The sequence below is a fragment of the Strix uralensis genome, chromosome 1, assembly GCF_047716275.1.
Source record: "Strix uralensis isolate ZFMK-TIS-50842 chromosome 1, bStrUra1, whole genome shotgun sequence".
Taxonomy (NCBI): Eukaryota; Metazoa; Chordata; class Aves; order Strigiformes; family Strigidae; genus Strix; species Strix uralensis.
The window spans coordinates 157,625,695-157,653,320 of NC_133972.1; the positions used below are offsets into that span (position 1 = coordinate 157,625,695).

Below are 27,626 nucleotides of genomic sequence, written 5' to 3' on the forward strand. Positions count from 1 at the left end.
TTTTCTAGGGTGAGGAATTGCCTGCTTCTTGCATAGAAAAACTGATCAGAACAAAACATATCAAAACAATTACTTTTAGAGTATTCAAAAACATTCTAGGTCCTTAAAGTAACAATTAAAAAAAGATGAATCAAGCAGCACATATTCTTAGCCTCTAGCAGCTAGAACATTATGACAACACATTTATTCTCCCCATCTTCTTAAAGCTGGATAAAGACATACAGTACATTTTAGCAGATCTTGGAGCTCTCTAAACACCAAAGGAAGAAAGCCTTCTCCTTCCAATTTTCCCACAGTTCTGACACTGACTTCACACAGGTTCTAGTGATTTGCACACTCCTCTGTGAATTGGTTCATTTAACCACCCTCATGAAGAACATATCCATTAAAAATAAACCCAAGTCAATTCAGTTAGCAAAGGGAAACATATCCACAAAAGGGTATCATAGAATCATAGAACCATAGAATGATTTGGGTTGGAAGGGATCTTCAAGATCATCTAGTTCCAACCCCCCTGCCACTGGCAGGGACACCTTCAATTAGACCAGGTTGCTCAAAACCCCGTCCAACCTGGCCTTGAACACTGCCAGGGAGGGGGCAGCCACAACTTCTCTGGGCAACCTGTTCCAGTGCCTCACCACCCTCACAGTGAAGAATTTCTTCCTAAAATCTAATCTAAATCTACCTTCTTTCAGTTTAAAAACATTGCCCCTCATCCTATCACTACACTCCCTGATAAATAGTCCTTCCCCATCTTTCCTGTAGGCCCCCTTTAAGTACTGGAAGGCTGCTATAAGGTCTCCCTGGAGCCTTTTCTTCTCCAGGCTGAACAACCCCAAATCTCTCAACCTGTCTTCATAGAAGAGGTCCTCCAGCCCCCTCATCATCTTCATGGCCCTCCTCTGGAACCACTCAAGCAGGTCCATGTCTTTCTTACATTAGGGGCCCCAGAACTGGACACAGCACTGAAGGTGAGGTCTTACAAGAGCAGAGTAGAGAAGGAGAATCACCTCCCTCAATTTACCAGTCACACTTCTCTTGATGCAGCCGAGGATACAGTTGGCTTGCTGGGCTGTGAGCGCACATTGCTGGCTCATAGTCAGTTTTCCATCCACTAATAGCCCCTCCGCAGGGCTGCTCTCAATCCACTTACCACCCAGCCTGTACTTGGGATTGTCCTGGCCCATGTGTGCAGGACCTTGCACTTGGCCTTGTTGAACTTCATGAGGTTTGCATGGGCTCACTTCTCAAGCCTGTCAAGGTGCCTCTGGATAACATCCCTTCCCTCCAGCGTGTCAACCACACAGCGTGGTGTCATCAGCAAAGTTGCTGAGGGAGCACTCAATCTGCCTGATATGCCTGATGAGTGCCAATTGAAGTGAAAGGAAAGATCACACAGCCAAAGTCAGAGGAATATGGGAGCCGGATTTGCTTCTATAAGTGACAACAAGCTTTTAGATGAGCTCAACTATCTTTTGTAACTTTGCCTTAATGTGTGAAAATAGCACAATATGGAAAGGAGAGATGCCATATTTTGCTTATCACCATGCCAGGAACTTCCAGAACAGCTTCAACTTATACTAAATATTCTGTGGAGTTTTGGAATGTATCCATGAACAAAATGCTTGTGACATTATCACCACACATGTTATTTCTGTTCTGGTACAAAGATAAAGTTGTAGTAGCAGGGCATGTGAAAGAGGAAAAGCTATCTGCATATATTTCAGAATTTATGCTTTTAATATGAAAAACTCAGTGTCTTAGAATATAAAGTAATTATTGAGTAAGAGCAAAAAATATATCAATCAGCAAAATTAGCTGGAAAACAGACTACAATAGCTCAAAAAAAAAAAAAAAAATCCATGGATTTTATTGAATTCCTTTCTTTCCAGAAAACTTGCACTCTGAGTCAAAAGCCACCTACTTTTATCATGGGACCCTGTTCACTTTAAAGGAGAAAATACAGGCAGACTATGCATCAGAAAGCAATAGAAGGAAGTCCAGAGAGTGTTAGAGGGAGGTATATCTCCAACATTGGGTATTGTCATCTTTCTATAGAGAGGTCTGGAGCATATGATGCTTCAAGGCAAAGCCTAAATCCACTGCAGTGGAGAAAGAAGTATGTATAAAGATTTTTATTTTTGACCACTGCAGTGAGAAATTAAGCTCCCAATTTCCCATATCCATTCTGAAATGCCCTTGCGGAGAGTGGGTAGAAAAGCAGCAAAACTTTATAGCTGCATGGGAGGGGAAGGCATTCAGAACACCGGAAAAAAATAGAAAAACTTAGGACAACAGAGACAAACAAATAAAACATGAAGTGGAGGAGAAGAAAGCCAGGATAAAATAGAAAAGATTTTTCATTTTCAGATCTGAAATTCTGAGACAGACAGAAAAGATCTGTGACACTTGAGAAAATATTTATCCCATCAAGCCATAAATGAGACCCTATAATGACCTTTACAGAACCAGAAAAGAGTTTTAAATTAGTATTAGTATCTACTACAATCAACACAATATATATGTAAGCATAAAGAATATAAACATGTCATTTTCAGTCACATAGCAGGTAAGTATTTAATTCCATATTGATCATTGTATCTAAAATGCCATAGCAAAATTTCTAGTAGGAAAGTAAAAAGCATTTTAAGAAAATAATATTTCAGTTTAAAATACAAAATAGAAAATAAGGTGCCTCTTTCAAGGGAGAAAAATCTAAATTAAAAATCTGAACTTGGAAAATGTAGATTTTCCTTTTTAATTTTTCTCCTTCCCCTACAGACAGTGAATGCATGTGGAGTTTTTTCCCTTTCCCTCCCCACAAAATGAAAAGGAGAAGATTTTCTAGGAAGAAAAAAACTCTTCACAATATAATTAAGTTTAGGATTTGTTAAAAAAAAAATCAATAATTAAGTATAATTTTTCAAATTAATTGACTGCTCTCTTCAGACATCTCCTATGATACAAAATGAAAAGAAGAAAATAGCAAATATGAGAGGAAATTTTTGTTACATTAAAGACAGTGAAACATCCAGTATAATATAACAGAAGTGTGTCAGGTACATTATTCTAACCTCCACTTTTGGAAATCTTCCCTTAATTGATTTAACAAAGAAGAAATCTTTCCAATATTTAAAAATATGTAAATTTAATTAAAAAATAAGTGTATCATTCCCATCACCACTTTTTATATACATTTATCACCCCTACACTAGAGATTCTTAGCACCCATAGGGCAGTGAATTTGATACAGCGTCTTCGCACCAATTTCCATGGTCTTTGAGTCACACCTTTAGTTCCTCTACAAACCAGCTCTGAACATTCCTGTTAAAATAAACAGGATCTACATTTGTTCAGTAATTGAGAACGAAGCTTTTACTTGATTTTCACATAAGGACCACACAAAGGACCACCGAAAAACAACACCTATCTGAAGCAGCCTAGTTAGCATGTAAAAGTACAGAGCTCTTCAGTTTTAAGGGTATTTTTTAACCCTAATAGTTATAATGAACATAGATAAGCATTCCAAAAGTCATCAATGTAGGGACAAAATGTAGCTTACCCATGGCAACAAAAAATGCACAACTAGAATATTCTTCACTTTTTCTACATGCCTTGACAATGTAGTTTACTGCATGTCATTCTGCTATGCATGAAAGCATGCAATGGTGTACTATTGTTAAAAAAAAAATAAATATTTTCTAATATTTTTAAATAACTAGAACTGTTATTGCAGCAGGGACCAAATAATTACATTACCAGCTTTAAGAACATACTGCTGTGTGTGTATGTGTACTGTTCCACTCTTAGAGACAGTGATTTCAAAATATATTACTTTTCCTTATAAAGTAATATTTTTACTAAACATTACTAAGAAAAGTCTGATATGACAAGGTCTTTTTGATTACATGCTAAGAATCCACTATTTTAGCAAACAGATAAATTTATTTTCATGCTTGGAGTACCACTATCATTTCAGGAAATAAATTTTCAAAGATTCTGTTACTTTTGCTGAAAACAGGTAAGAAAATGCAGCCAGTGTTTGTCTCTGTATTTAGGACTGGATGTTTAAAATGCACATGTGCAGTTACAGGTCTGCCAGGCCTGCATGTAGCACGTAGTTTTTCATAAATGAGGGTAGGTTTAAATAAAAATAAATGTATAATACGAATATGAGTCCACTTAGCTAATCTATTTTGCAATCATCAAAGAGTAGGTTAGGCTATGTTATCGTAATTCCATATATGAGTAATTCTGGCTGATGTTAAAAGAACAATTCTCAGTAAACAGAATCAGATAGTGAAGTAAACAAGATTTTAAGGGAGATAATCATTACTGCAAACAGGATATCTCACAGAAAAGAGAATGAGTGAGCTACCCACATTTCATACCAACATAAGCAGTTATAGTTGTTACTTTTTACTATTCTAACTGATAAAGACAGTCAAACAAAAAGCCTGTGCAGGAACCTTCAAACATCTTCATTGTTTGGACATATGTTTTATAAAAAAGCTAAATATAACTTTTTCAAACCACTGAGACACATAATGCAAAGTGTGAAATCAATACAATATTTTTCTCAGGACACAATCCATTTAACAGGATATACAGTGAATAGGGTCTTTTAGAACATTGAAGGTTGGCCCTGCTTTGTATATTTCTTGATATTTTACCTTTGAATTCAATACTGGGAATAACTGACCACTTCTCTAAATACCAATCTGAAAAAAGCACTTAGTTTAAGCAAGCACATTTTTTAATTAAAAAAATAAAATAACAACACAAAAAAAGGACAATAAATAAATTTGTGTGTTAACGGTTATAATGATTTTGAAAAAAAAGAACAGTAACTCCTCTGTGGCTGAAATGGCTTCTTCATGGTTTAATATCAGTTAAAAAATTTCTTGCAGCTGCACCACATAAATCAGTGTTAAGAACCACAGCCATATAAATCTGGATCACATTAAGATAATAATGAAATCTGGTATTACAGCATGTTGATCGATAATCTAGTGTGGTTCTGAACAAGAAAACAATGTCCAATAATGCTCTGAGAAAAAAACAGATTGAATTTCCCTAGATAACCATCAGGAAAACCTTAGTCACAGAAAGATTAAACCTACTTGACCCAAAACACAGGGATAGAGAAGAAGTTTTTAAATCCTCCACAAAAAACTAACCAGTTATGTCAAATGGAGCGACAAGGTTCAATGTACCCAAAGCTGAAAGCCTGTCAGAATCTTGCTTATTACAGGTGCAAATATTATGATACAAATAGAAACTTGTCTAGATTTTTTTAGTTGAGGTATTTTTGTAATTTTAGTTAAGGCTACTGTGAGATCTCAAAAAAAGTGATCTTCATAAGTGATTTCACAGATAGAAACTACAAATAGGAAATGGTAAAGTCAAAAAAGAAAAAATATGAGAGGATAATTAATTAGAGTGGTTTTAGAAGAGTAGGAAAGAGATGGATAAAACAATTTTACTACAGAATGTGGAATGGAATGGAGTAGAATGGAATAAGAGATAAATTATAGACAATAGTTTGACAGTAAAAACAATATTGTGAAAAGAGGAAGGTAAAAATACTTTCAATGTTTATTTTTCATGGGAAAGCCAAGTTAAATCCATTGTTTTCCATTTTAACTATAAAAAAGAGAGATATCTCCATTTTAATTTTTTTCCCTATCTGTAACCATAATTAAAGAATTTATAATACTCAACCCCAAAAATGAGATGTGCATATTATTTATATGTGAAAACATGGTACCTTTTTATAATACTTTTTAGAGTATTTAATTTGAAAAAAAAAACCCTTGTTTATATAGTGAATCATATTGTTTTTCATACCTCTGAGATCTGTATTTTGGCCAATCAAGATGTTTACTTGATTTTTCTATTTTTTTTCCTTGGCACGGGGGATTTTGTGATGATTTTATATTTTAAATATCTTTTTCAGTTCTATATTTAAATATATTTCCACTTCCTATAATCAATTGAAATCACACAGGAAATAAAAATAATTAGTAGAAACTATTACAGCCATGATTCATTTTCACATGGTGTGGTATATCATGTTCACAATGGCACTGGGACTAGGCAAAGAATATTTTTGCAATTATTAATAATCAAATGGCTATGAGAGGTAATTACCTTGATTAGTATGTCACTGTGACTTTTTCATCCAGGTTATATTTTTAGAGTTAGATTATCAAGTACCATGCTACATACTTCCTATGAAGGCAGTAACCTAAGAAATTACTTAGTTTTAGTTTTCAAAAAAACTATATACTTTCACATAATTCCAGATTTTGACATGGGAGAAAATTTGTGTCAGTGGTTACAATTTTAAAATTGTGTCCTTTAATATTTACTGTTGCCATCAAACTGTACAAAACTTTTTGCAATTTAACAACAGGTACTTTCTAAATGACAACCAAAATATTACATTATATGAACATTTCCAGTACAGAAATAGGCTGGGATTAAGGCAGTTTTCACTCAGGACTTTGCCACTTTTATATATATAGAGTTCCATTTGGAAGTTTGCATGGATATGCTATACCCTTCATAGCATCTATCTCTTCTCATTACTGTCATATCTGTTGCCTACTAAAGTTTCTAGGTTTTGTTTAGAAAGTGGTGTAATAAAAGACATATATCGAAGATGCTATCTATCTATATATAAACATGTGCTATCTCTTCACAACATTCCTCAGTTTTATACTTAGTGTTTATTAGTTAGATCATCACACTGGGCCCTATTCATTTAACTTTTTCTAACACCCGATATTCTACTCAAAAAAACCAAACTACATTCTTTGTACATAGATGCTTGTTACTCTGGAGATGTGTTCTCATCAATAACTTTAATCGCCTTGTAAAAGAGTATTAGAGAAAGGTCCATCTGCAGGCCTTAGCAATATATGTCTTTACTGGTTTCTTGCAGGCCATTGAAGTGCTAAGGCTTGGACAACAGGCCCAAGCCAGAGTTGACCTATAGATGAATCCTGTATATTTTATAACTGATAATCATTGTGCTAGTAGGTATTGTACTAAGTTATAACAACCCACTTATGTTGGTGTAAAAAGTGCTAAAGCATTGAAATACTGCAGCCTGAACAACAGGCCCCAAGCTGAAGCTGCTAACTTAGTATGTAATCATTAACAAAGCATGTAAGCTCACTAGTGAAAGATGCAGCTTAGACAGAATATAATCAGTAGTGAGGATGAAATGCTGAGAGAATGTATCCAACTTCCCTTGTTTAGCCTTGTTCAAGGCTGAGAACCCAAGTATTTGGCCTTGTTAGAAACTCCCTTGGTTCCCCCCTCCCAAGCCCTGGCCAAGCTTTGGGTGGAATCCAACAGGAGAATGAAACCAGAAATTTTCCACTCAGAACAAAGGTGCCAGCTATTCTGGCTTGTCGATCTCTGGTATATAAGGCTGGGCCCGTTTGCAGCGACTTTGGATGCCTCACCTATGGGTGGACGCACCGCGTAGGATTTCCCACTTGCCGGGACAGGCTCTCCAAATCCTCGCTGTAACCGGGGCTCCCCAGTGTCTGCGGATCTGGATGATGATGATAATATGTGCAAGTGGTGATGTATTTCTCTTAATTACTATTCTCTCTCTCTCTCACGTAGTACCCTGTATTTCCTTGTTTGTTGCTTTAAGTGCACTATTCTGCCTTTTCTTACTGCATGTTTTCTGTATTACTCTGTTACATTATTTGGTTATCACTAGTAAAATACGCCTACTCTTTTCACTCTGGTGTCCGAGTTTAATTGGTATCCTTAATCAGCAAAACAGCCATAGATTAGAATGAAGAGTATTTGTCCAAGAAAAGATTCCTTTTGTATAGTATTAGAAAAGACATGAAGGAGATGAGGATTCTATGCTTGCAAGTCTCAGATAGGACTTAGTCTACTTAAACAGATTTAGTATGGCAGATGTACAGAAAATGACTTTAAACTGAGCAGGAACAGCAAATCTATTTTATCTTAGAGGAATTTCTAATATTGTTTAAAACTGGATAAATTATACATTTCCATTCATTTCACATTATAAGGAAGCAATATTTAACTATAAAAATTACTTCAGTCCTTTGTATAGATGTTATCAAACTAAGTTTTCTATACATCTTGAAAAGTGGATGTGTAGTATATGTGTTTTACAATGCACAAATGGAAGCACATTGGAGTCATGTACTTTGGTCAATACCATTTAAGAAATTTGTATAAATTCATGACTAGGATTTGTAAATCCTAATGAAAAAGACATTTTTTTTCCACAAATATGTTGCTACATTTAGATTCTGAGGGTCCACACTGACTACAGAAGAACTGACAGCAGATTTTGAGATAATTTTTTTGATGTTACTAACACTTTGAAAGAATCTCTGGGCTTTTGGTTGGTTTTTTGGCGGTTTCTTTTTAGGAAAAAACACTCTTCCATGTCAGCAGATTCAGGAATTTCTAGTATATTGTTGACATTAACTTGTACTTAGGTAAAATAAAATATAACATATTTTATATTTACATAAATAGTTTGGATGATAAAATATTCACTTCAGACTGTGTAATGCAATCTATAGGAGCCACTTTTCAGTAATAAGCTGTCATATTCACAATTTAAGACAAATATTAGAGACAGAGAGAAAAGTTCTCCAGTTCAAGACTTATGCCTAAACATTATTTCATTCTAAGTGTATATGTAAATACACGCAAGCACACACACATATATATTTGCACATACACTCATGTTTCTTTTGACTTTCTGCAGACATACCAGTTAAAGTAGAATGACCATACTTTTCTTCAAAAACAATAGTCTCTTCATGTAGGAACTAAACATTCAGAGTTAACTTTAGTAATAGTATATGGTTTTCTAAATACATTCAGATTCAATTATCGACTTTATGAGGTAAGTTCATCGATATTGTCAACTGCAACAATACAAGGTGAATTTAATAACCGGTTTGAGTTAGCTTTCTGCCATGTAAGCAAGTGTAACAGACACACCTGCAACAGAATGAGTCTTTCCCATAGACTATAACTTTCTGGGACAAGACTATTATTGTGAACTATTATTCTTCTTCCTTTTATAGCTGAAACATATGTGAAAGACTAATGGTCAAAGACAGTCTGTGCTGGCATGCTATGGTATAATGTCATAGAATCATAGAATCATAGAATGGTTTGGGTTGGAAGAGATCTCCAAAGGTCATCTAGTCCAATTTTCCTGCAATAAGAAGGAACATCTTCAACTAGACCATGTTGCTCAAAGCCCCCTCCAGCCTGACCTTGAATTTTTCCAGGGATGGAGCATCTACAACTTCTCTGGGTAACCTGTTCCAGTGTTTCAACATCCTCATTGTAAAAAATTTATTCCTTATATCTAGTTTGAATCTAACTTCTTTTAGTTTTAAAACCATTACATCTTGTCCTATCGCAAGAGGCCCTACTAAAAAGTTTGTCCCCACCTTACACATCTTTTCATTATAAGCCACTTTAAGTACTGAAAGGCCACAATAAGGTCTCCCCGAAGTCTTCTGTTCTCATGGCTAAACCCCAACTCCCTCAGTCTTTCTTCATAGGAGAGGTGTTCCAGCCTCCTGATCATTTTTGTGGCCCTCCTCTGAACCCACTCCAGCAGGTCCGTGTCTTTCCTGTTCTGAGGACTCCAGAGCTGGATGCAATACTCCAGATGGGGTTTCACCAGAGCAGAGTAGAGGGACAGAATCACCTCCCTTGACTTGCTGGTCACACTTTTTTTGATGCAGCCCAGGACACAGTTGGCTTTTTGGGCTGCGAGCACACATTACCGGCTCATGTTGAGCTTCTCATGAACCAATACCCCCAAGTCCTTCTCCACCGGGCTGCTCTCAATCCCTTCATCCCCCAACCTGTATTGCTACTAGGGGGTTGTCCTGACCCAAGGTGGAGGAGCTTGCACCTGGCCTTGTTATCCTCATGTGGTTCACATGGGCCCACTTCTTGAGCTTGTTCAGATCCCTCTGGATGGCATCCTGTTCCTCAGGCATGTCAACCACACCACTCTGCTTGGTGCCATCTGCAAATTTGCTGAGGGTGCACTCGATCCCACTGACTATGTCATTGATGAAATATTAAACAGTAGTGGTCCCAACACAGACCCTTGAGTGATGCGACTCATCACTGATCTCCATCCAGACATTAAGTCATTGACCACTACTCTCTGGATGCAATCATCCAACCAATTTGCTATCCACTGAACAGTCCACCCATCAAGCCCATATCTCTCCAATTTAGAGAGAAGGATGTTGTGGGGGACCATATCAAATGCCTGACAAAATTCTAGGTAGATGACACCCATAGCTCTTCCCTTGTCCACTAATGTAGTCATATATGTGTGTTATATATAATTGGTGTCCATAGCAAAAATCAACTTTGCTCCCTAGGCTGTTTCAAATCCCATATATCAATTTAGCAAAGCAAAAAAAAAAAAAAAAAAAAAAAAAAAATTAGCAGTTATTTCTCTGAGATGACCACATTCATCACCTTATAAAACTGGTATATACATTCTTAATCTGTATAATGCCAGTTACGAGCTTTTCCAAAGAAGAAGATAACTCTCAGAGACTGTAGAAGAGGTTTTTCTTGCATTACATGAGAAGCCACGTAGACAAGCTAGTCCAGTATCCATCAGTTACTTCCAAGTAACCAAACTGGCCATCCTAGTTACTTCAAAGATATCCCATGGAAGGCTGATAACAGGAAGTCTTTTCCTAAGGTCAGTTAGCAGAAATTTACCTCCACCTTCAAGTAATGACCAAAATTTTTTGTTTGGTTTTGTTTTTGCTTTTAAAGACTTACCATTTAACTTTGGACTTCATTGCTAGCTAAATGAGCATCTAACCATTCTTTCCTAAACTGCTAAAATCTTGGCTTCTTCGCAGTAATGTGAGCATAAGTTCAAGAGACCAGTTGCACTTTGTCTGGACAAACACTTTTTATCAGTTTTAATTTTCTACCTTTCATTCTCAATGGTTATCTAGAAATTTAACATCATATCAAAATATTCCCAAGACTATAGCACAATTGATGTGAGCTACAGTTCTTTCAAGTTTGTATTTATAATCACAATGTCAAGCATTTTATTGCTTTAATGCATTTTCTTCACAAAACACACTTTTCAGATTGAAAAAAAGAAATTTCCATTTAAACATCTTGCCTGCTCAGAACCCATCTCTCAGAGCTGAATATCTATTTAGCATTATATGCTGTGACATTTTTTCAATTATCTTTGTTTCCTTTATCTACAAACTTTGCTGTATTTATTGCCCATATTCAGCCTATTTTCAACATTCTGCATATCTTCTGTTCATATCTTTGCCATATTTGGTTTTTTGTTCATGCAGTGAAAATTTTCTTGTTTAGGTTCATTCAGTTCTGTTATCTGTCTCATAATTTTCCACTTTGGTTGCTGGTTCACTGTGCCTTCTGGGTTTTTTTTAATTGCCATTGTTCCCTCCTTCAGTCTGCATTGGCCTTTTTTCCTTCTGTTTCTGATGGATCTTTTATACGTCTGTTTTTTGAGGTTTTTTTTTAATTGTCATTGGCCTTTTCCTTCTGTTTCTTTGGATCTTTTATCCTTCTGTTTCCTCATCTCTTCATTGGTCTTCAACTGGCACTTATACCTTTTTATTTTTACTTTCTTTGTAAAGGGAGAGTGTCATCTCATGGTCCCTAAATTCTCAAGTTAAATTTCTTCCTTTCTTCTCTTTCCATGCAAATACTGGAGAAAGCTAGAGAACTGTGGATCAGCTGAAAGAAAAATCAATGACTCAGTGATCAGCAGTTTGAAGGTGTTTCCAAAGTGCTGAATCCTTAAGTTGATCCTAATCAGCTCACAGTTTCTGCTCCGGTTGCCAATTTGGACAGAAGGTGAACAGTGATGACAGAAGAAAAGTACTTAGGGTATAATAAACAGTCTGAGTGGAAAAAACTCAGAGGTACATTTGTCTCTGATGATAATGGAAATTTTTTGAAGTTCAATAAATGGTCCACTGTCTCTCTGTCAACAGCTCTTGGTCTAGACCAATATCCAATGTCATGGTTTAACCCCAGCCAGCAACTAAGCAGCACACAGCCACTCACTCAGTCCTCCCCCCTCCCAGTGGGATGGGGAGGAGAATTGAAAAACAAAGTAAAACTCATAGGTTAAGAACAATTTAATAGAGAGGAATAAACCCAGGAAAAGAGAAGTGATGCACAACGCAACTGCTCACCACCTGCTGACCGATGCCTGAGCAGCAATTTGCCCCTTCCGACAAAATCCTCCCAGTTTCTATACTGAGCATGACATTCTATGGTATGGAATATCCCTTTGGCTAGTTCGGGTCAGGTGTCCTGGCTGTGCTCCCTCCCAGCTTCTTGTGCACCTGCTCACTGGCAGAGCATGGGAAACTGAAAAGTCCTTGACTTGGGATAAGCACTACCTAGCAACAACTAAAACATCAGTGTGTTATCAATGTAATTCTCACACTAAATCCAAAACACAGCACTGTACCACCTACTAGGAAGAAAATTAACTCTATCCCAGCCAAAACCAAGACATTCAAAAAGACTTAAACGGGAGAGTGGAAAAGGAAGCTGTGTATGTTTTCAATTGTCAAGTTCAGTTCTGAATGAAGATCTGAATGACTGCAAATATTCCACTCTGACGTGTCTTAAAGGCTTAAAAACCAAACAGTCAAAGAGATTTTGTCTCTGTCAGATTTAATCTAGAACCTTGCAGTGTTACCATTTTATTCTTTGTTTTATTTATATTGAGTCTGCTAACTTGAGCAACTTTTATAATAGTAGATGAAGGGTACAGAACTAGCTTGGAGAATAACAGCATTTGAAATGGCAATAATATAAGCCAAATGATGACATGACTCAGAAAGGGTCTTTATATAGTTTAAGTAAACAAGGCATTGTTTGTATGAGAAAGAACTTACAAAGAACACATGCATTGAGGAAAACGGAGCTACATATAACAAAGCTTGGATTCAGAATGGAAACTCAACACACGATCATGGCATTTTTCCTAAGCAAGACATTGACACTAGCTCTGGGCACCCTGTAGTACATTTTGTAGTACTGTAGATCAACTAAAGACAGAAGAAGTGGAAAAGGAAAGAGCAAGTAAAACAAGCCTTTAAAGTCAGGAAATTCTGTAAGTGGAAACCCTAGCATAGCAGAAGTGGAGGAAGAAGGTAGCAAAAGCAAGGGGGAAATGTGGGCATATTTTTTTCTTCTGGTTTTGGTGAGAGTTAATATGAGAAAGATTGGAGCACTTGATAACAAATAGCATAATAGATTCCCCCAAAAAATGTGGTAACGAGTTTGGCTGGGAGATAGTAAAGCATGCAACACAGATATAAACCTTCACAAAGAATTAAGGTTAAAGTTCTAAGGACCAGAAGAAGGGAAGAGCCTGAGACAGAAGAAGATTACTGTAGCTACTGTGGTGGCATTAGATGACATGTAATAAGCTGGCGGTTGCACTAATGTTAGCAGCATAGCCTAATTGCTGCCTGTTTGACCCAGGCTTCTACCTATTAAAAGGAGAAACACATATTTAGCATAGTTAGAATAAGAAATGGAAAAACAAGCAGAGCTATTAAATGAGGACCCCTGAAGTTTCTGCTATTGCCAACCTTCATTTTTTTGCTAGCCTTCTTTCTTTGTAACTTTTCTGTAAGATAATTTTGACAATTTAGCACATGTAAGATGTAAATTTTAATTCTTCTACTGTAAAAATAGAAATTTTTATAGGCAAAATCTTCCAGAAATATATTGTTTCCCTTTTAAGACTGGGAATTGTTAGCATTCTACTTAGTGTTATATATTTTTTAAGTAAGAACATAAAATGACTAAAGTATCCTTGGTTTTGTTGTGGTGTTTTTTTTTTTTTTTCCTGTTTGCTTTGTTTTGTTTTAATTTATCACATGCTCTGAGTATTTTTCAATACAATTCTAGATGTAGAAAAAAGATGGATAACGCTAGCTTTTCAACAGTGTAAAATAATGTAAATTATTCCAAGAAAATATATCTTGAATTTGTGACTGGTTCTGAGCTAAACCACATCTGATTATGTTGTTAGTAATACCTGGCATATTTATGATGGAGAGACAGGTATCTGACAATGCTATCAGGCCAGGAGCAGGCACTGATGGGGTGACAGCAGGATGCTCAACTCATCCATATGGGTGTTCCCTTAACAGCCAGGGAAAGCACTCATCCTGTTCCTACTGTGGTCCTCCAGACCACTGGAGCAGGTCCAATTCCTATGGCATGGTCAGAGCAGCCAGTTTGGCTTCTTGTCCTGGCATGTCTGATAGTTTTCCATGCCTTTTTCAGATAAGCGTAACTTCAGCCTGGGGCCAAGTAAGCAGCCAACTCACCTGCCTGCAACTCTAACAATACTTAATATAAATTGATATTAAGTATTCATTGTAATGTTACATATTTTTCCTCCCAATTTTTTTTCTCTGCTCTTAATTAGTTGGACCAAAAGAATTAATTTTAATTTTATAGTCAGTACCACCCATTCTAGGTGGAAGAATATCTGTTATTGCATATGCAATATAATTTTTTTTTAAAAAGGTATTTTATATTTAAGCTTAGTTTTAAGCTTATTCCTCTGTTATGTGATAACAATTTATTTTTTGAGTAGTTTGCAATACTATTATCAAAACATGAGTCTGTTTGTTTAGAAAAAAAATTTTTCACAGAAAGAGTGGTTAGACAGTGGAATAGGCTGCCCAGGGAGGTGGTGGAGTCACCATCCCTGGATGTGTTTGAGTCGTTTAGGTGAGATGTTGGGGGATATGGTGTAGGGGAGAACTTTGTAGAGTAGGGCTGATGGTTGGACTTGATGATGCAAAGGGTCTTTTCCAACCTGAATGATTCTATGATTCTATACCAAATTCAAACCTTTGGAAGTACTAGGGTGAAGAGAGCATACCCAATTACATTTAACACTAGGAGCATCCTGAAATTTTAAAGATCTACTTATTAATCTTCTGAAAACTTTTTTTCTCTTCAAGTCGTTGGGGAGTAAATGTTAAAAATGTAGGCCTGGTCAGGAAGTCAGATGTTTTAGGAGGAAGCAATTCATCGATAGAGAAAAGGAAGTGGATGTCTCCAGTAATTTCAGTGAATTTCTCCTATACAGCTCAGAAGCACTGATCAGATAACCTGTGCATTTGATTCTTGTTTGCCTCAGCAGAACGTAGATGAAAGGATGATTCATCTTGCTTAAAAACAAGAGATTAGAAAAGATGAGTATTAGCTCACCTTTTAAACACTGAGAATGTTAAAGCTTTCTTCCATTCAAATTTCCTAAGAGGAAATTAACCATGAGTATGTAAAGAAAAGTTTTTAATTCATCCAGTTAAATATTTGGACACACTGACTATATCAACACTTTAAAATATCTCTGCAGATAGATGATGGTCTTGCAGGCTCTCAAACACAAGCAAAATACTTATTTATTAATTGTTCAAAAATTCAGTTTGTTCCAGTTTGTCACACCTCCACGTCTCATGATTTTTTAGATAAACATATCTATACTTCTTTTCACTGATTCAAACAAATGAATAGCTGTCACAGAATGTTTATATCTTTTTGCTAACAGTGCAGCTTTCCAAACTCCCATACAATGTCTGTCCATTTGAAGACCACACATAGCGAAATTTTCTGATGTTTTTTACCAGAACATTCTGGTAAGCTTGTCATTTTCTAAATAATTCTATTTTTAACTTTAGGAAATATATAATTTCGGCTACTACAAAATTGCTTTCTGAACATAAACATATGAAAGATTCTTTTAGTCAATGCAATGAGACAGAAATATACTGGATTGAATTATTCAATTTATCCCAGTACAACTGCAGTAGCTATGCATTTTTTTTCTCTGTTTAAAATAGATCTGAATTTGTGTCAATGATTTAAATGAAATGTTAATATTGTGATGACTATTTAAATGTCAAATCAATTAACTGCTTAGGTACTGGTAATTTTGGAAAATATCTTCCCTTAGAACTGGGGCTTGGGTATATAATCACAAGTTATTATTCAATTATTTAAAGCTATTTCTAATATCACACTGCATATTGGGATAACTAATTAAAGCAAAGAATGATGTTTTAGAAAACTATTGAGCATGACTTCTCTTTTAAAAGTAGTGTTCAATTCTAAGCACCTTACTCAAAAAGAAAAGGACAGACATAATCTTTGATATTTACTGACAGCATAATACATGTCATGCTCAGAAATTTCATAAAAAAAAAAAAAAAAAAAAAAAAAAGAAAGAAAAATATTATCCAAGTTGCAAAGTAAAATACTTGCAAGTAAATGTCAGAACTGTGGTTGCCATTCACTCCTCCACCTACATATGCACCATGTCACTGCCACTAATAGCATGGTTTAAAATCAATTGTGGTTTCCATAAAACTACATCCCTGTCCCTGTTGCCTGTATGAGTCTCTCAGCTATACTCTGTGGAGAGCTTAGCTGCCCCCCTTTCTTTTTGCTCATAGCTGGACCCCACGGAGAGACCCTGGATCTGGTTCATCTCGTGCCATGTAGGTTACTGTCAAGGGACCCTGTTACCAGTCCCTGGCTCTGCTCCCTGTGTTCAGCCCCTGCAGGATTGTGCCCCATCAGTGAGAGCACAACCTGAGCAGGGTCACCCTTGGCTCCCGGCTTGTGCCCCTCAAGGAGCAGCCTTGCTATTGCCACTCCCTAATATATGGCAGTAGCTACTACAGTGAATTATTTACAAGTTATACTAAAAAATATTTTCATAACATGCAAGAGGTATCATCAGATGACTCCAACTGGCTTTTGCAAAGCAGTTGATTTATGAGATGTTTTATCAGTTCAAATCACACCTTCCCTTAAACTCATTTAAAAGTGGGATTTCTTATCACTAGTGCAAACAAACTCTTGTTTCTCAAGCTGGGCACCCAGAAAATTGAAAACATGTTGTTGATATGCATCTTCAAAAAGCTTGGCTGAAATGATTCATCTAGTAACACAAAAAAATTATGTGCGAGGCAGAAATTTTGAAAAAATGGAACAGGAGTTTTATCTGGAAATGCAATGCTTTCACTCAGAACAGCAGTCAGAAGTATTAGCTACTTTCCAAAATAAGGTATATACAAATTTGCAATTTTAAAGTAATCATATAAAAACAAACCCTGATTTAATTTTTTAGGGGGAAGCTAGATGTATAAATGTGAAAGAAAGGGTACATAAAAGTCACAAAGATACACAGGGAGGGCACAAGAAGCCCTAAAAATAGACAGTGTCTATGACATGACCCAGAAAGACTCCCAAGTATGAAATTTTGCTGAAAGCTTAGTTCAAATAGAGGAAGTAATGCTATCTTTCTGCAAACAGATTACAAATATGATTTATGGAAAAATAGTGGGGGGGTTTGCATTCAGTTAAACTATTTTATGTTTTCTCTATTTATAGTTTGAGGCAAAGATCTAGATTCAATCCCAAGGAGAACAATCAAACAAAGAAGTACAAAACTGGATGAGGATACAATCAGAGGTCCTGAGCTTCACAAATAGTCCAACTGCAAAATCTTTTCCATATAGAAACTTCTTTCAGTCAAAATATTGAAGTAGAAATAGAAATAGTGACCTTGTCTATCTGAGACAATTTTTTTAGCTGTCCAGTTATATATTTTACAAATATACCTGTATAGTCCCCTGAAAACATTTTTGTCTGCTACAAAATTAAGGTATCAGAACTGCCTACAAACACTCATGAAGCAGGAAATACAAATGGAAATACAGAAGTACAAAGAAAACCAATTTCATTAGAGATACATTTCTCTGTATTTGCTGACTATTCTATGATTCTGTGAATACACTCATCACAGTATCATAGAACCGTATAATCATAGAATGGTTTGGGTTGGAAAGGACCTTCAAGATCATTGAGTTCCAACTCCTCCTGCCATGGGCAAGGATATCTTTCACTAGATCAGGTTGCTCAAAGCCCCATCCAACCCAGCCTTAACACTTCCAAGGATGAAGTATCCACAACTTCTCTGGGCAACCTGTTCCAGTGTCTCATCACCCTCATCATAAAGAATTTATTCCTCATATCTAATCTAAATCTACCTTCTTTCAGTTTAAAACCATCGCCCTTTTGTCCTGTCACTACAGCGCTGGCGAAAAGTCTCTCTCCTTCTTATAATTGCCCTTTAAGTACTGGAAGGCCACTATAAGATCTCCTTGGAGCCTTCTCTTCTGCAGGTTAAACACCCCCAACTCTCTCAGCTTTTCTTCATAGGGGAGGTGCTGTAGCCCTCTGATTATCTCTGTAGCCCTCCTCTGGACCTGCTCAAGCAGGTCCATGTCTTTCTTATGCTGAGGGCCCCAGAGCTGAAAGCAGTACTCCAGGTGGGGTCTCACAAGAGCCCAATACAGGGACCGAATCACCTCCCTCAACCTGGTGGCCATGATACTTTTGATGCAGCACAGTATATGGTTGGCTTTCTGGGCTGCAAACACACATTGCCAGGTCATGTTGAGCTTCTCATCAACCAACCAACCAAGTCCTTCTTTGCAAGACTGCTATTAATCCATTCATCCTCCAGTCTGTATTGACACTGAGGATTACACTGACCCAGGTGTAGGATGTTGCATTTGACCTTATTGAACTTCACGAGGCTCTCACAGGCCCACTCCTCAACCCTGTCAATGTTCTTCTGGATGGCATCCCTTCCTTCAAGCAAATCAATCGCACCATTCAACTTGGTGTCATCCATGAACTTGCTAAGGGTGCATTCAATCCCACTGTCCATGTCATTAACAAAGATATTGAATAGTATTGGTCCCATTGCAGACTCTGAGGTTATTGATCTCCAAGCCATTGACTGCAACTCTCCATCCAATGCTTTATTCATCAAATAGTTCACCCATCAAATCCATATCTCTCAAATTTAGCAACAAGGATGTTGTGTGATACTGTGTCAAAGGTAGATGATGATTTACAGTAGTCAAGATAGAAGATAATAAAGATAACTAGTGAATGTATGGATAATATATCTTTTGCTATTGCAGAATTATTATGTATCCCTCAAGCTGCAGCCTTCCAGAAGTGAGTATCTGGTCCATGACTCTGAAGTAGACACTGATAAAAAATGTTCTGTGACCCACCACACTCTTGATTTGTTAAACTGTTTTCTTCGCTCATGTAATCCCTTTGTGTTAGAAGATGCTTGTACACAATTGCAAAAAAATTACCTATAGTTTCTATCTTAAACACATTATCTTTTTCTGATCTCTCTCAAAAGCCTCCTGTTGGAAAAGTTCCACTGATACTAGATTATGCAAACTGCAAACTCAGACCTCCACAATCTCATATTCACTTTATATTCATTTATCAATGCCCATATTCTTCTTAATTAATTATGTTTTGTTGAGACAAATTTTATGAAGGCTAGATTAGTTTTAGCACTTACTTTGTCTAGAATTAAAACACATCAGATAGATTTTAAGACATTTATGACTAAGGAAAGTGCAGCTTAAAGTCTAAATAAGAAATAATCCATAATTTAAAAATTTTAGCTTTAAATATTTTCTCAGATATTTTTAAGATATGAATACAAGTTTGAAGGGCTAGGGCTTGGACAATAGGCCCAAGCCAGAGTTGACCTATAGATGAATCCTTTATATTTTGTAACTGATAGCCATTGTGCTAGTAGGTATTGTATTAAGTTATAACAAACCACCTATACTGATGTAAAAAGTGCTAAAGTGTTGAAGTGTTGAAGCCTGAACAACAAGCCCTGAGCCAAAGCTGCTAACTTAGCATGTAGTCAGTAGCGAAATATGTATGCTCATTAATGAAAGATGTAGTATCTTAGATATCATATACTCATGATGAATGTAATGAAAACATGTCTATCCTGAATGTATCTTTCTTCTTCTTTGTGTAGAGGCAAGTTAACAAAGCCATGAAGCCAGCTGTCTGGCCTTGGGACCAGACGTGTGGCCTTGTTCTAAAAAGAACATACATAAATTAGGTAAACAGGGAAACTCCCTTAGCTTCTCCCTTGAGCCCTGGCCAGGCTCTGGGGGAATCTAATGTGAGATTGAAACCAGATGTTCTGCTTAAAACAAAGGTGCCAGTTATTCTGGCTTGCTGATTTTTGGTATATAAGGCTGGACCCACTTACAGCGACTTTGGATGCCTCACCTACGGATGGACGCATCACGTAGGATTTCCCACTTGCCAGGACAGGCTCTCCAAATCCTCACTGTAACCGGGGCTCCCCAGCGACTGCGGATCTGGATGATGGTAACGTATGCAAGTGGTGATGTATATTTCTTAATCACTGTTCTCTCTCTCAGGTAGTAATGATTTGATGCATTACCCTGTATTTTCCTATTTGTTTGCTTTAAGTGCACTATTATGCCTTTTCTTACTGTATGTTTTCTGTATTACTTTTTATATTATTTAATTATCCCCAGTAAGATACGCCTTACTCTTTTCACTCTGGTGTCCGAGTTCAATTGGTATCTTTAGTCAGCAAAACAAAGTTACATTTTAATGTTTATTCTTTACCTTGTCCTAAAGTTTGCAGGATGAGGATGCCCATCATATAATGACAAATAATCGTATTCTTCTTCTAGAGCAAAAGACTGAAAGACGATCTGTATTCTGTTTCTTTCTTCTGCTATTATAACCCATGTACAGTTTGCACCATTTGGATATCCATATGGGAAGCCAGGGCTTTCTATAGTGCCATTGAGTCCTTTTAAAGTTCCACCACAGGTATAAATAAATCCTAAAAAAAAAAGGAAACAAAAGTTAGCAATTCATTTTTATATCAATGTTCAATACATCATTGGAATTCATGATTTCTAAGAAATTATCAAAATACTTTTTTGCGAGTACTGCATTTAGAAAGGTAAAGCCCATGTTTTAATACAAATCCTGGCCACTTAATGCCTAACAACCCCACCCACCTAACAAATGTGTTTTCCATACTGTTTATGTAAAGACATATGGTGGCATCTTTGCAAATAAATATATATAAACAACATCTATGACTAAATTTGGTTGTCTATGAGGCAGAATATTTGTATCAATGTCCTCTTCTTCTAAAAAAGGAAGAGAAACATCCAGAGCAAAGTAAATGAGTCTCCTTTTGGTGAAGGTCTGACACAGATTAGATCTATTAATCTTCTGCTGTTCCTCCCCAGATTTTGGGGCTGGAAGAGGCTGAAAGGCCATTTATTATGAACAAGCTTTTTCCAATCAATAATTCTGGTTTATGAAAGCTGTGTACTTACAGACTCAATGTGAAATAGCCATCTGTTGCGTATTATCTCATGTCAGTAACTGCATTGTGTATTTGCTACAGAAAGAACTTTGTAGCTTGTCTATATCTAAATAAAATATTGAGATGAACAGCTTACGTGTTTTGACTGACCATAAGTGGGTGTTGTTGTTTAACCATAGCAATCAGCTAAGCCCCACACAAACGCTTGCTCACTCCCCCTCAGTGGGATGGGGGGGAGAATCGCAAAGATTAAAAGTGAGAAAATTTGTGGGTTGACATAAAGACAGTTTAATAGGTACAGCAAAAGCTGTGCACATAAGCAAAGCAAAATAAGGAATTCATTGGCTACTTTGGCAGGCAGGTGTTTAGCCACTTCCAGGAAAGCAGAGCTCCATCACACCTAACAGTTACGTGGGAAGACAAACACCATAACCCTGAACATCCCTCCCCTTCCTCCTTCTTTCTCTTGGCTTTTATCACTGAGGATGATGTCATATGGTATGGAATATCCCTTTGGTCAGTTGGGGCCAGCTGTCCCAGCTGTGTCCCCTCTCAACTTCTTGCCCATCCCCAGCCTATTTGCTCAGAGAGGCTGCACGAGAAACAGGCCTTGACTCTGTGTAAGCATTGTTCAGCAATAACTAAAACATCCTTGTATTATCAACACCATTTTGGTTGCAAATCTAAAACACACCACCGTAGGATCTACTATGAAGAAAATAAACTCTATCTCAGCTAAAATCAGTACAATGGGTCAAAGCTGAAAAGTGGATCTGCCAACAGACCCTTCTGAACATGAATATCCCCAAATGTCAGAAATAGCCCCTACATGCAAAAGCCAAATTTTCTTGGACTATAAGCATTTTTCTTTTTATATAGAAAATCCATTTTCTGAGAAAAAAAAAAAGAAAACAAGAATAATAATAAAAACATCTCTCCCAGGTCACTCTGTCCTGGCAGGGCAGGTCCTTTTCTATATTCTTTCTCTCAGTTCTAATGCTCAGTTACTGCAGTTCTTAACTCCTCTGGGTCCTTAGGATATTTTTTCTTTCCACCAGCTTTGCAGTCTGACTGTAGGTCTACATCCCCTCTCTAGGCTTTCTGCTCTCTTATCCCTTAAATATTAGATCAGTTTTCCTCCTTTGTCTTTTGCACCCCTGAAGTTTCTCTTCCCCAAGTGTGCCTGAAGCAAGCCCCATCTTCTAGCAGGGAGATTTCATCAACTAAGAGAAAGCCCAAAGCACTCAGTTGCTCAGCATGCGCTTTCAGAAAAACGTGATATAAATTTCATAACAAACTACAAACAAACCAACCAGATGCTGTCTCTTTAATTATACACACATGTATATATTTGAGCTCATTAAATCATCTTCTTTATGGCATATTCACAAGCTTGTCTTTGTGTTGAGCATTTAAATGTGCAGAGACCCTTTCTCTGAAGTACTAAGCAGAAATCTCTTAAGATTTTACACTTTGTATTGCTACACTGTAACTTTTCTTGACAACAGAAGAGGGACACATCCAATATTTTTATCTTGGTTTTTTCATATTTATCTCCAATGGTGAGAATGGTCACTCTTATGAAGTGTGATTATTCTTTTACTACAAATATCAGTATATCATATATATATAGGACAGAAAGGGAATGGAAGATCCTCTTGGAAAGTAATTAGGGCTTTATTTGCCTCATCTGACATGTATAGCAAATTAGCTTAGAGAATTCATTTTCATATCAGTGCCTACGCACTTTCGTTTGTTATCAACCTTCATTGCTAGGAGTCTGTTTTATTTATGTCTTTATACATCTCCCTCATATACTTAAACTATTTTTAAATCTCCATTATGTATTATTATTTATTATTTAAGCTCATCTCTTTTATTTAGCACCTTAAAAATCTTTTGGAATACAGTTTGTGCACAAGTCACTTTACAAAACTAAACTATTTACTCATCATAAGATCTTCATCCTAGAAATCTAGGACCTCTCACCAAATATAGTCACTGGAATAAGACTTTTAAAATAGCTGAGTGAATATATTTATCAGTTTCATTTTTCCTAGAAATCTCTTGCTGAGACCTACTTCAGTTGAATTACAGAAAAAAGAGAGAGAGACTTGAAAATTAAATAGCATAAATTACATATGTATTAGCTATCACTTTCATATGTACTATTGTTAATTCAATGCAAGCTATAAAGAAAAACTCAAATAATAGGTGAGTTTCAACTCAAATATTCTGTGACCAAAATAAAATTATATTTTTCCAAAAAAACCAACACAACCAAAACAATGAGAAAGTGCCTTGTGAGATAATACACTACCTATTAAGGAATGTAATGCTTCATATTGGTACCAATAATTGTTCCTATCCATACATGTATATGAAATATAAACTTCCATGACATATAAAAGTTCCACTTAGTCCTTTAACTCCATATGCAAACTGTAACAAAAGAGAATTACTCATATGCTGCAAGATGATATAAATTGGGTTTTTAACAATAACTGGCAGAATGTAACACAGCTATGCACTTTTCAGGAGATACATTTTTAATTCCATGAATGGAAAAAAAAAAACAATTAAGTTTGATTTTGATAGGCCTACTCTTTTAGTCTGTAAAATAAAAATCATGCCAACAGAATACAACATGCACTTTAATCTCTACTTTCATATGTTAATCCATTCTGTAATGCTCTTCACCTTGGCAGACCAACTTGGTCACATACAGAATAGACAATATGCATTAACTGACTGATCTGATCAAATGTTGAAAACATGACATTTATTTTCACAAGGCAAAATTCATGCTGAAATAACTGGTAACACATACTGTGATCTTTTTCATCTAGATTTCAGAATTAGCATTCAAAACAGAATTTACTTGCAAACTGTTTTTCATTAAAGAGAAGATTTGATTCAAAGCATGAGATAAAGACTTCTGAAAAACTTGACATTAGACTAGAAGAGAAAAATATTTGTTGAAGTTTGAAGATGAACAATACCACTGATGATATTCTCGTAACAGTATGATTCAAGTTTCCATTGTATTGTTTTCTACCAGATTTTAAGATTCAGATGTTTAATTCTCATCAATTTTACATGGACAAATATTTCTTGAAATCAGAAAACACTGCCACTCTTCCTGATTTCAGTAATACTTTGATTTGTTGTAGGATTACTGTAAGAAACAATAACATCAGTTCTTACTTAATCTGTATGTTCAACTTTTGTTGCTTTCTAACAAAGCAAGTAATACCTATGCCACATCGATATCCCTTGCCCTTGGATGTCCCATAAATATACTCACTCAGTACACTACAAGATTGCCTTTTGCTTTTTCTTTTCCTCCTGACCATTCAATTACACTGTTTAATAAACATACCTCTCACCTTCCAAGTACTCCACACCTTTTGTTTAATCTGCTTTGTTTAATGTATTCTTTAATAGTAGTCATCGCCATAGTTATGTGTCTACTTTGATTAACATACTGACACATTTCTAAGTTGCTTATATATTTCCTTTTAATGAGGTATCTAATACTTGCTGTCATTTACTTTAAGAGCAAACTGAGAAAATAAAAGATGAGTTGTTCACATGATGCTTTTTTCTTATGTATCTTTTCTGATATCCTGATCTTTCATCTCTTTCTCTTGCACCCATCTTAAAGCACAGTCTATCGTATCTTAAAGTATTCCTTAGCCATGTCATTCATGTTCATCTCCCTTCTTTTGTGCAATCTACCTATTTGCAAAATTGTTCTTTTCCCCCTAGATGGTGGTCCTCTTCCATTCAGAATCCATCAACTTTACTAACTGTCTCTCCTGCTCTTTACATGTTTCTGCAGCACCTTTTTCTATTTGTGATCTTTGATCACCTGACTGCCTTCAGCAGCAAGGAGCAGTTAATTTTCATGATGACCATAAATCAGGAAGGATTGTTCTCCTAATTCTCTTCTGTTGTGCTGGATTCTCTTTCTGTTGACCTACATCATTGTTACCTTTGGTTTTATGGTACCTGTGTGTTCATCCTTCTTGTTTCCTTATTCTTCCTTATAGTCAGGTTTGTGAAACCTCTTGCTTTTGTAGTTTCATACTATAGTCTCACATGTGTTTCTTAGTACTTCAGAGAACCTATTGGAATGCTACAGTGAGAAATTTCAGTGATGTGAACCCTTCCCTAATTCATGAAGCCTTTTCTCCCTCCTATCAGTCCTTCCCATGTTTGGAAAATATATACACAATCTTTCTTTCTAAACCATCTCAGCTTCTCTATCATTTTAATTGTTATGACATGCCTTACATCACGATCTTTGAGCCCATTTACAAAATGGAGAAGAGGAAGCTCTCATCAGATATAGTGACTGTATTTTACTTTGGACTATGTTTGAAATTTACCTTTTTATGTCTTCTCATTGTGTCTTAGTTCTCTTCCATTTATGCTTTTCCATTTCCCCATAAACCTCTTCTCTACATAAAACAAGCCTCCTTTCTCTAACCTTGACTTCCAACACAAAGTTTTATTGACTTTTTTCACATCAGTACAAGCATGCAAGATAATGGTCTCCTTTAATGTACTGGATTTAGTTCCTTCCTACTCTCCACCTTTTTCTCTGCCTCCCTCAAATGTCCAGCAGCTTGCATACTTCTTTCTTTCTCTACTGTGTTTTCATAACAGGTGTGACAGTGACTTTTACACTAAGGACACTCACTGGTGTCCATTCCTAACACAACATTATAATCCCACTGGTTCTTTCTGAATCTCATTTTCCTACTGTGCTAGGCATGGAAGGTGCACACACCAGCAGCAGTCCTGCACCATAGCACAGCAGAACAGAAGTACGCTGCACCTGTGTAGTACCAGCTACAAGGCATTAGAGCTGCTGTTGTTTCAGAACTGTCTTTCTTGTATTCATATAGACCTCTATGCCTGGTTAACCCAATACTCTGTATTTCAAAGAATCCTTCCCACTTCCATCTCAGCTCCAATAGCAGCTTTTACAATGAGATTTCTACCAGCTGAGCAAAGTCTACATTTAATATTTTGCCTATTAACAAAAACAAAACCAAACCAACAACCAAACAAAACCACCACAGATAAATTATGTGATTTTCTTCTAAGTTCCCAAGCTAATATTAACTACTTCTGTTGTAGTTATGTCTATCTCTGTGGGTTGGTTTTTTCCTTTCTATTTTTGTCAACCCTTCTTTTTTTTACATATAATGCTTATTTCCTTGATTTTAGAGTGGTTTCTTTAGTCTAGAGAAATTCCAGACATGCCTAATAAAGCCTTGTAAAAAGCACAAAAATCTTGTGTTTGTGAGGTGCACAATGTAAGAACACCATTGTAGCATCTCTGTGAAAATCAGCTCTTATGAGTTCCAAGAAATTTAGGATTTCTTAATTAATTTACCATTTCATTTCATTTTGTTCTTAAAAGCATTTGCTTTCACAGACAAGGTATTTGAATGCTTATTCTCTGCACAGCTTACTGGAAATTGTGTCAATATGTAGACATCATAAAGTATTCAAAAGAAGCTTGTTTTAAGACAAGCTTTATCTATGATTTGTATCATTTTAAGGTTATGAGAAAAAATAGTTCTTTGCAAATAGTTGCGTAAGATAGATTGTCTTGCCCTTGCATAAGCTATACAAGGTGCCAAAATGACTTTTCCAATCATTTGGTAGGGTTGGCTGGAAACCCTATAACAAGCTCAGTGAAATTGGTACAGAATACCAGCCAAAAAGAAGCTATCACTGTAAAGTAATTATCACTGCATTTGAAGAGCTTTATGGAAGTACTGTTTCTTCCTCCAAAGATTAATTTCTTATTTCTGTTTCTGTCACCTCTTCTGAAAGAAGATTGGATATATTTTAGTGTTGTCTTCCACTTGTCTCAGCTGGGAAAACTAGAAGAGGGACAAAAGATTCTGCCCGCTCATGTCAACATTGAGTATGTTTCTTCTTTTAAGAAACATAAGATCTAAAAAACAGCAGGACTGCTCATGTTCACATGGAACCCATCCTGAAGAGCAGAAGGTTTTAAATGGCAAGGTGGCAAAATAAACAACTGGATCTCACTTAACAAAAGCATCCATAATTTTTTGTTACATATATTGAAATAAATATTTATTGCCATTGTGTGTATTTCTTGTTCTATAACAGAAAATTGTAATTTCCTATACCTGAAAGCAAAAAGGCTTTAACTTCAATAGTGTCACCAGTCTTTGAAGAACTTTGAAAAAGATGTAACATATCTACATCCTGTAAATCATTCAGCAGA

At 36.2% G+C, this 27,626-nt stretch overlaps 1 protein-coding gene across 2 annotated transcripts in view; it reads right to left on the bottom strand.

Annotated features, from left to right (window-relative positions):
- Positions 1-27,626, bottom strand: part of CSMD3 (CUB and Sushi multiple domains 3) — a 759,152-nt gene that overhangs the window by 653,640 nt on the left and 77,886 nt on the right. For both annotated transcript variants that reach the window (XM_074886756.1, XM_074886745.1), the window contains exon 2: positions 20,626-20,848. In XM_074886756.1, the coding sequence (XP_074742857.1) occupies positions 20,626-20,848 (223 nt within the window). The remainder of the gene's footprint in view (positions 1-20,625; positions 20,849-27,626) is intronic.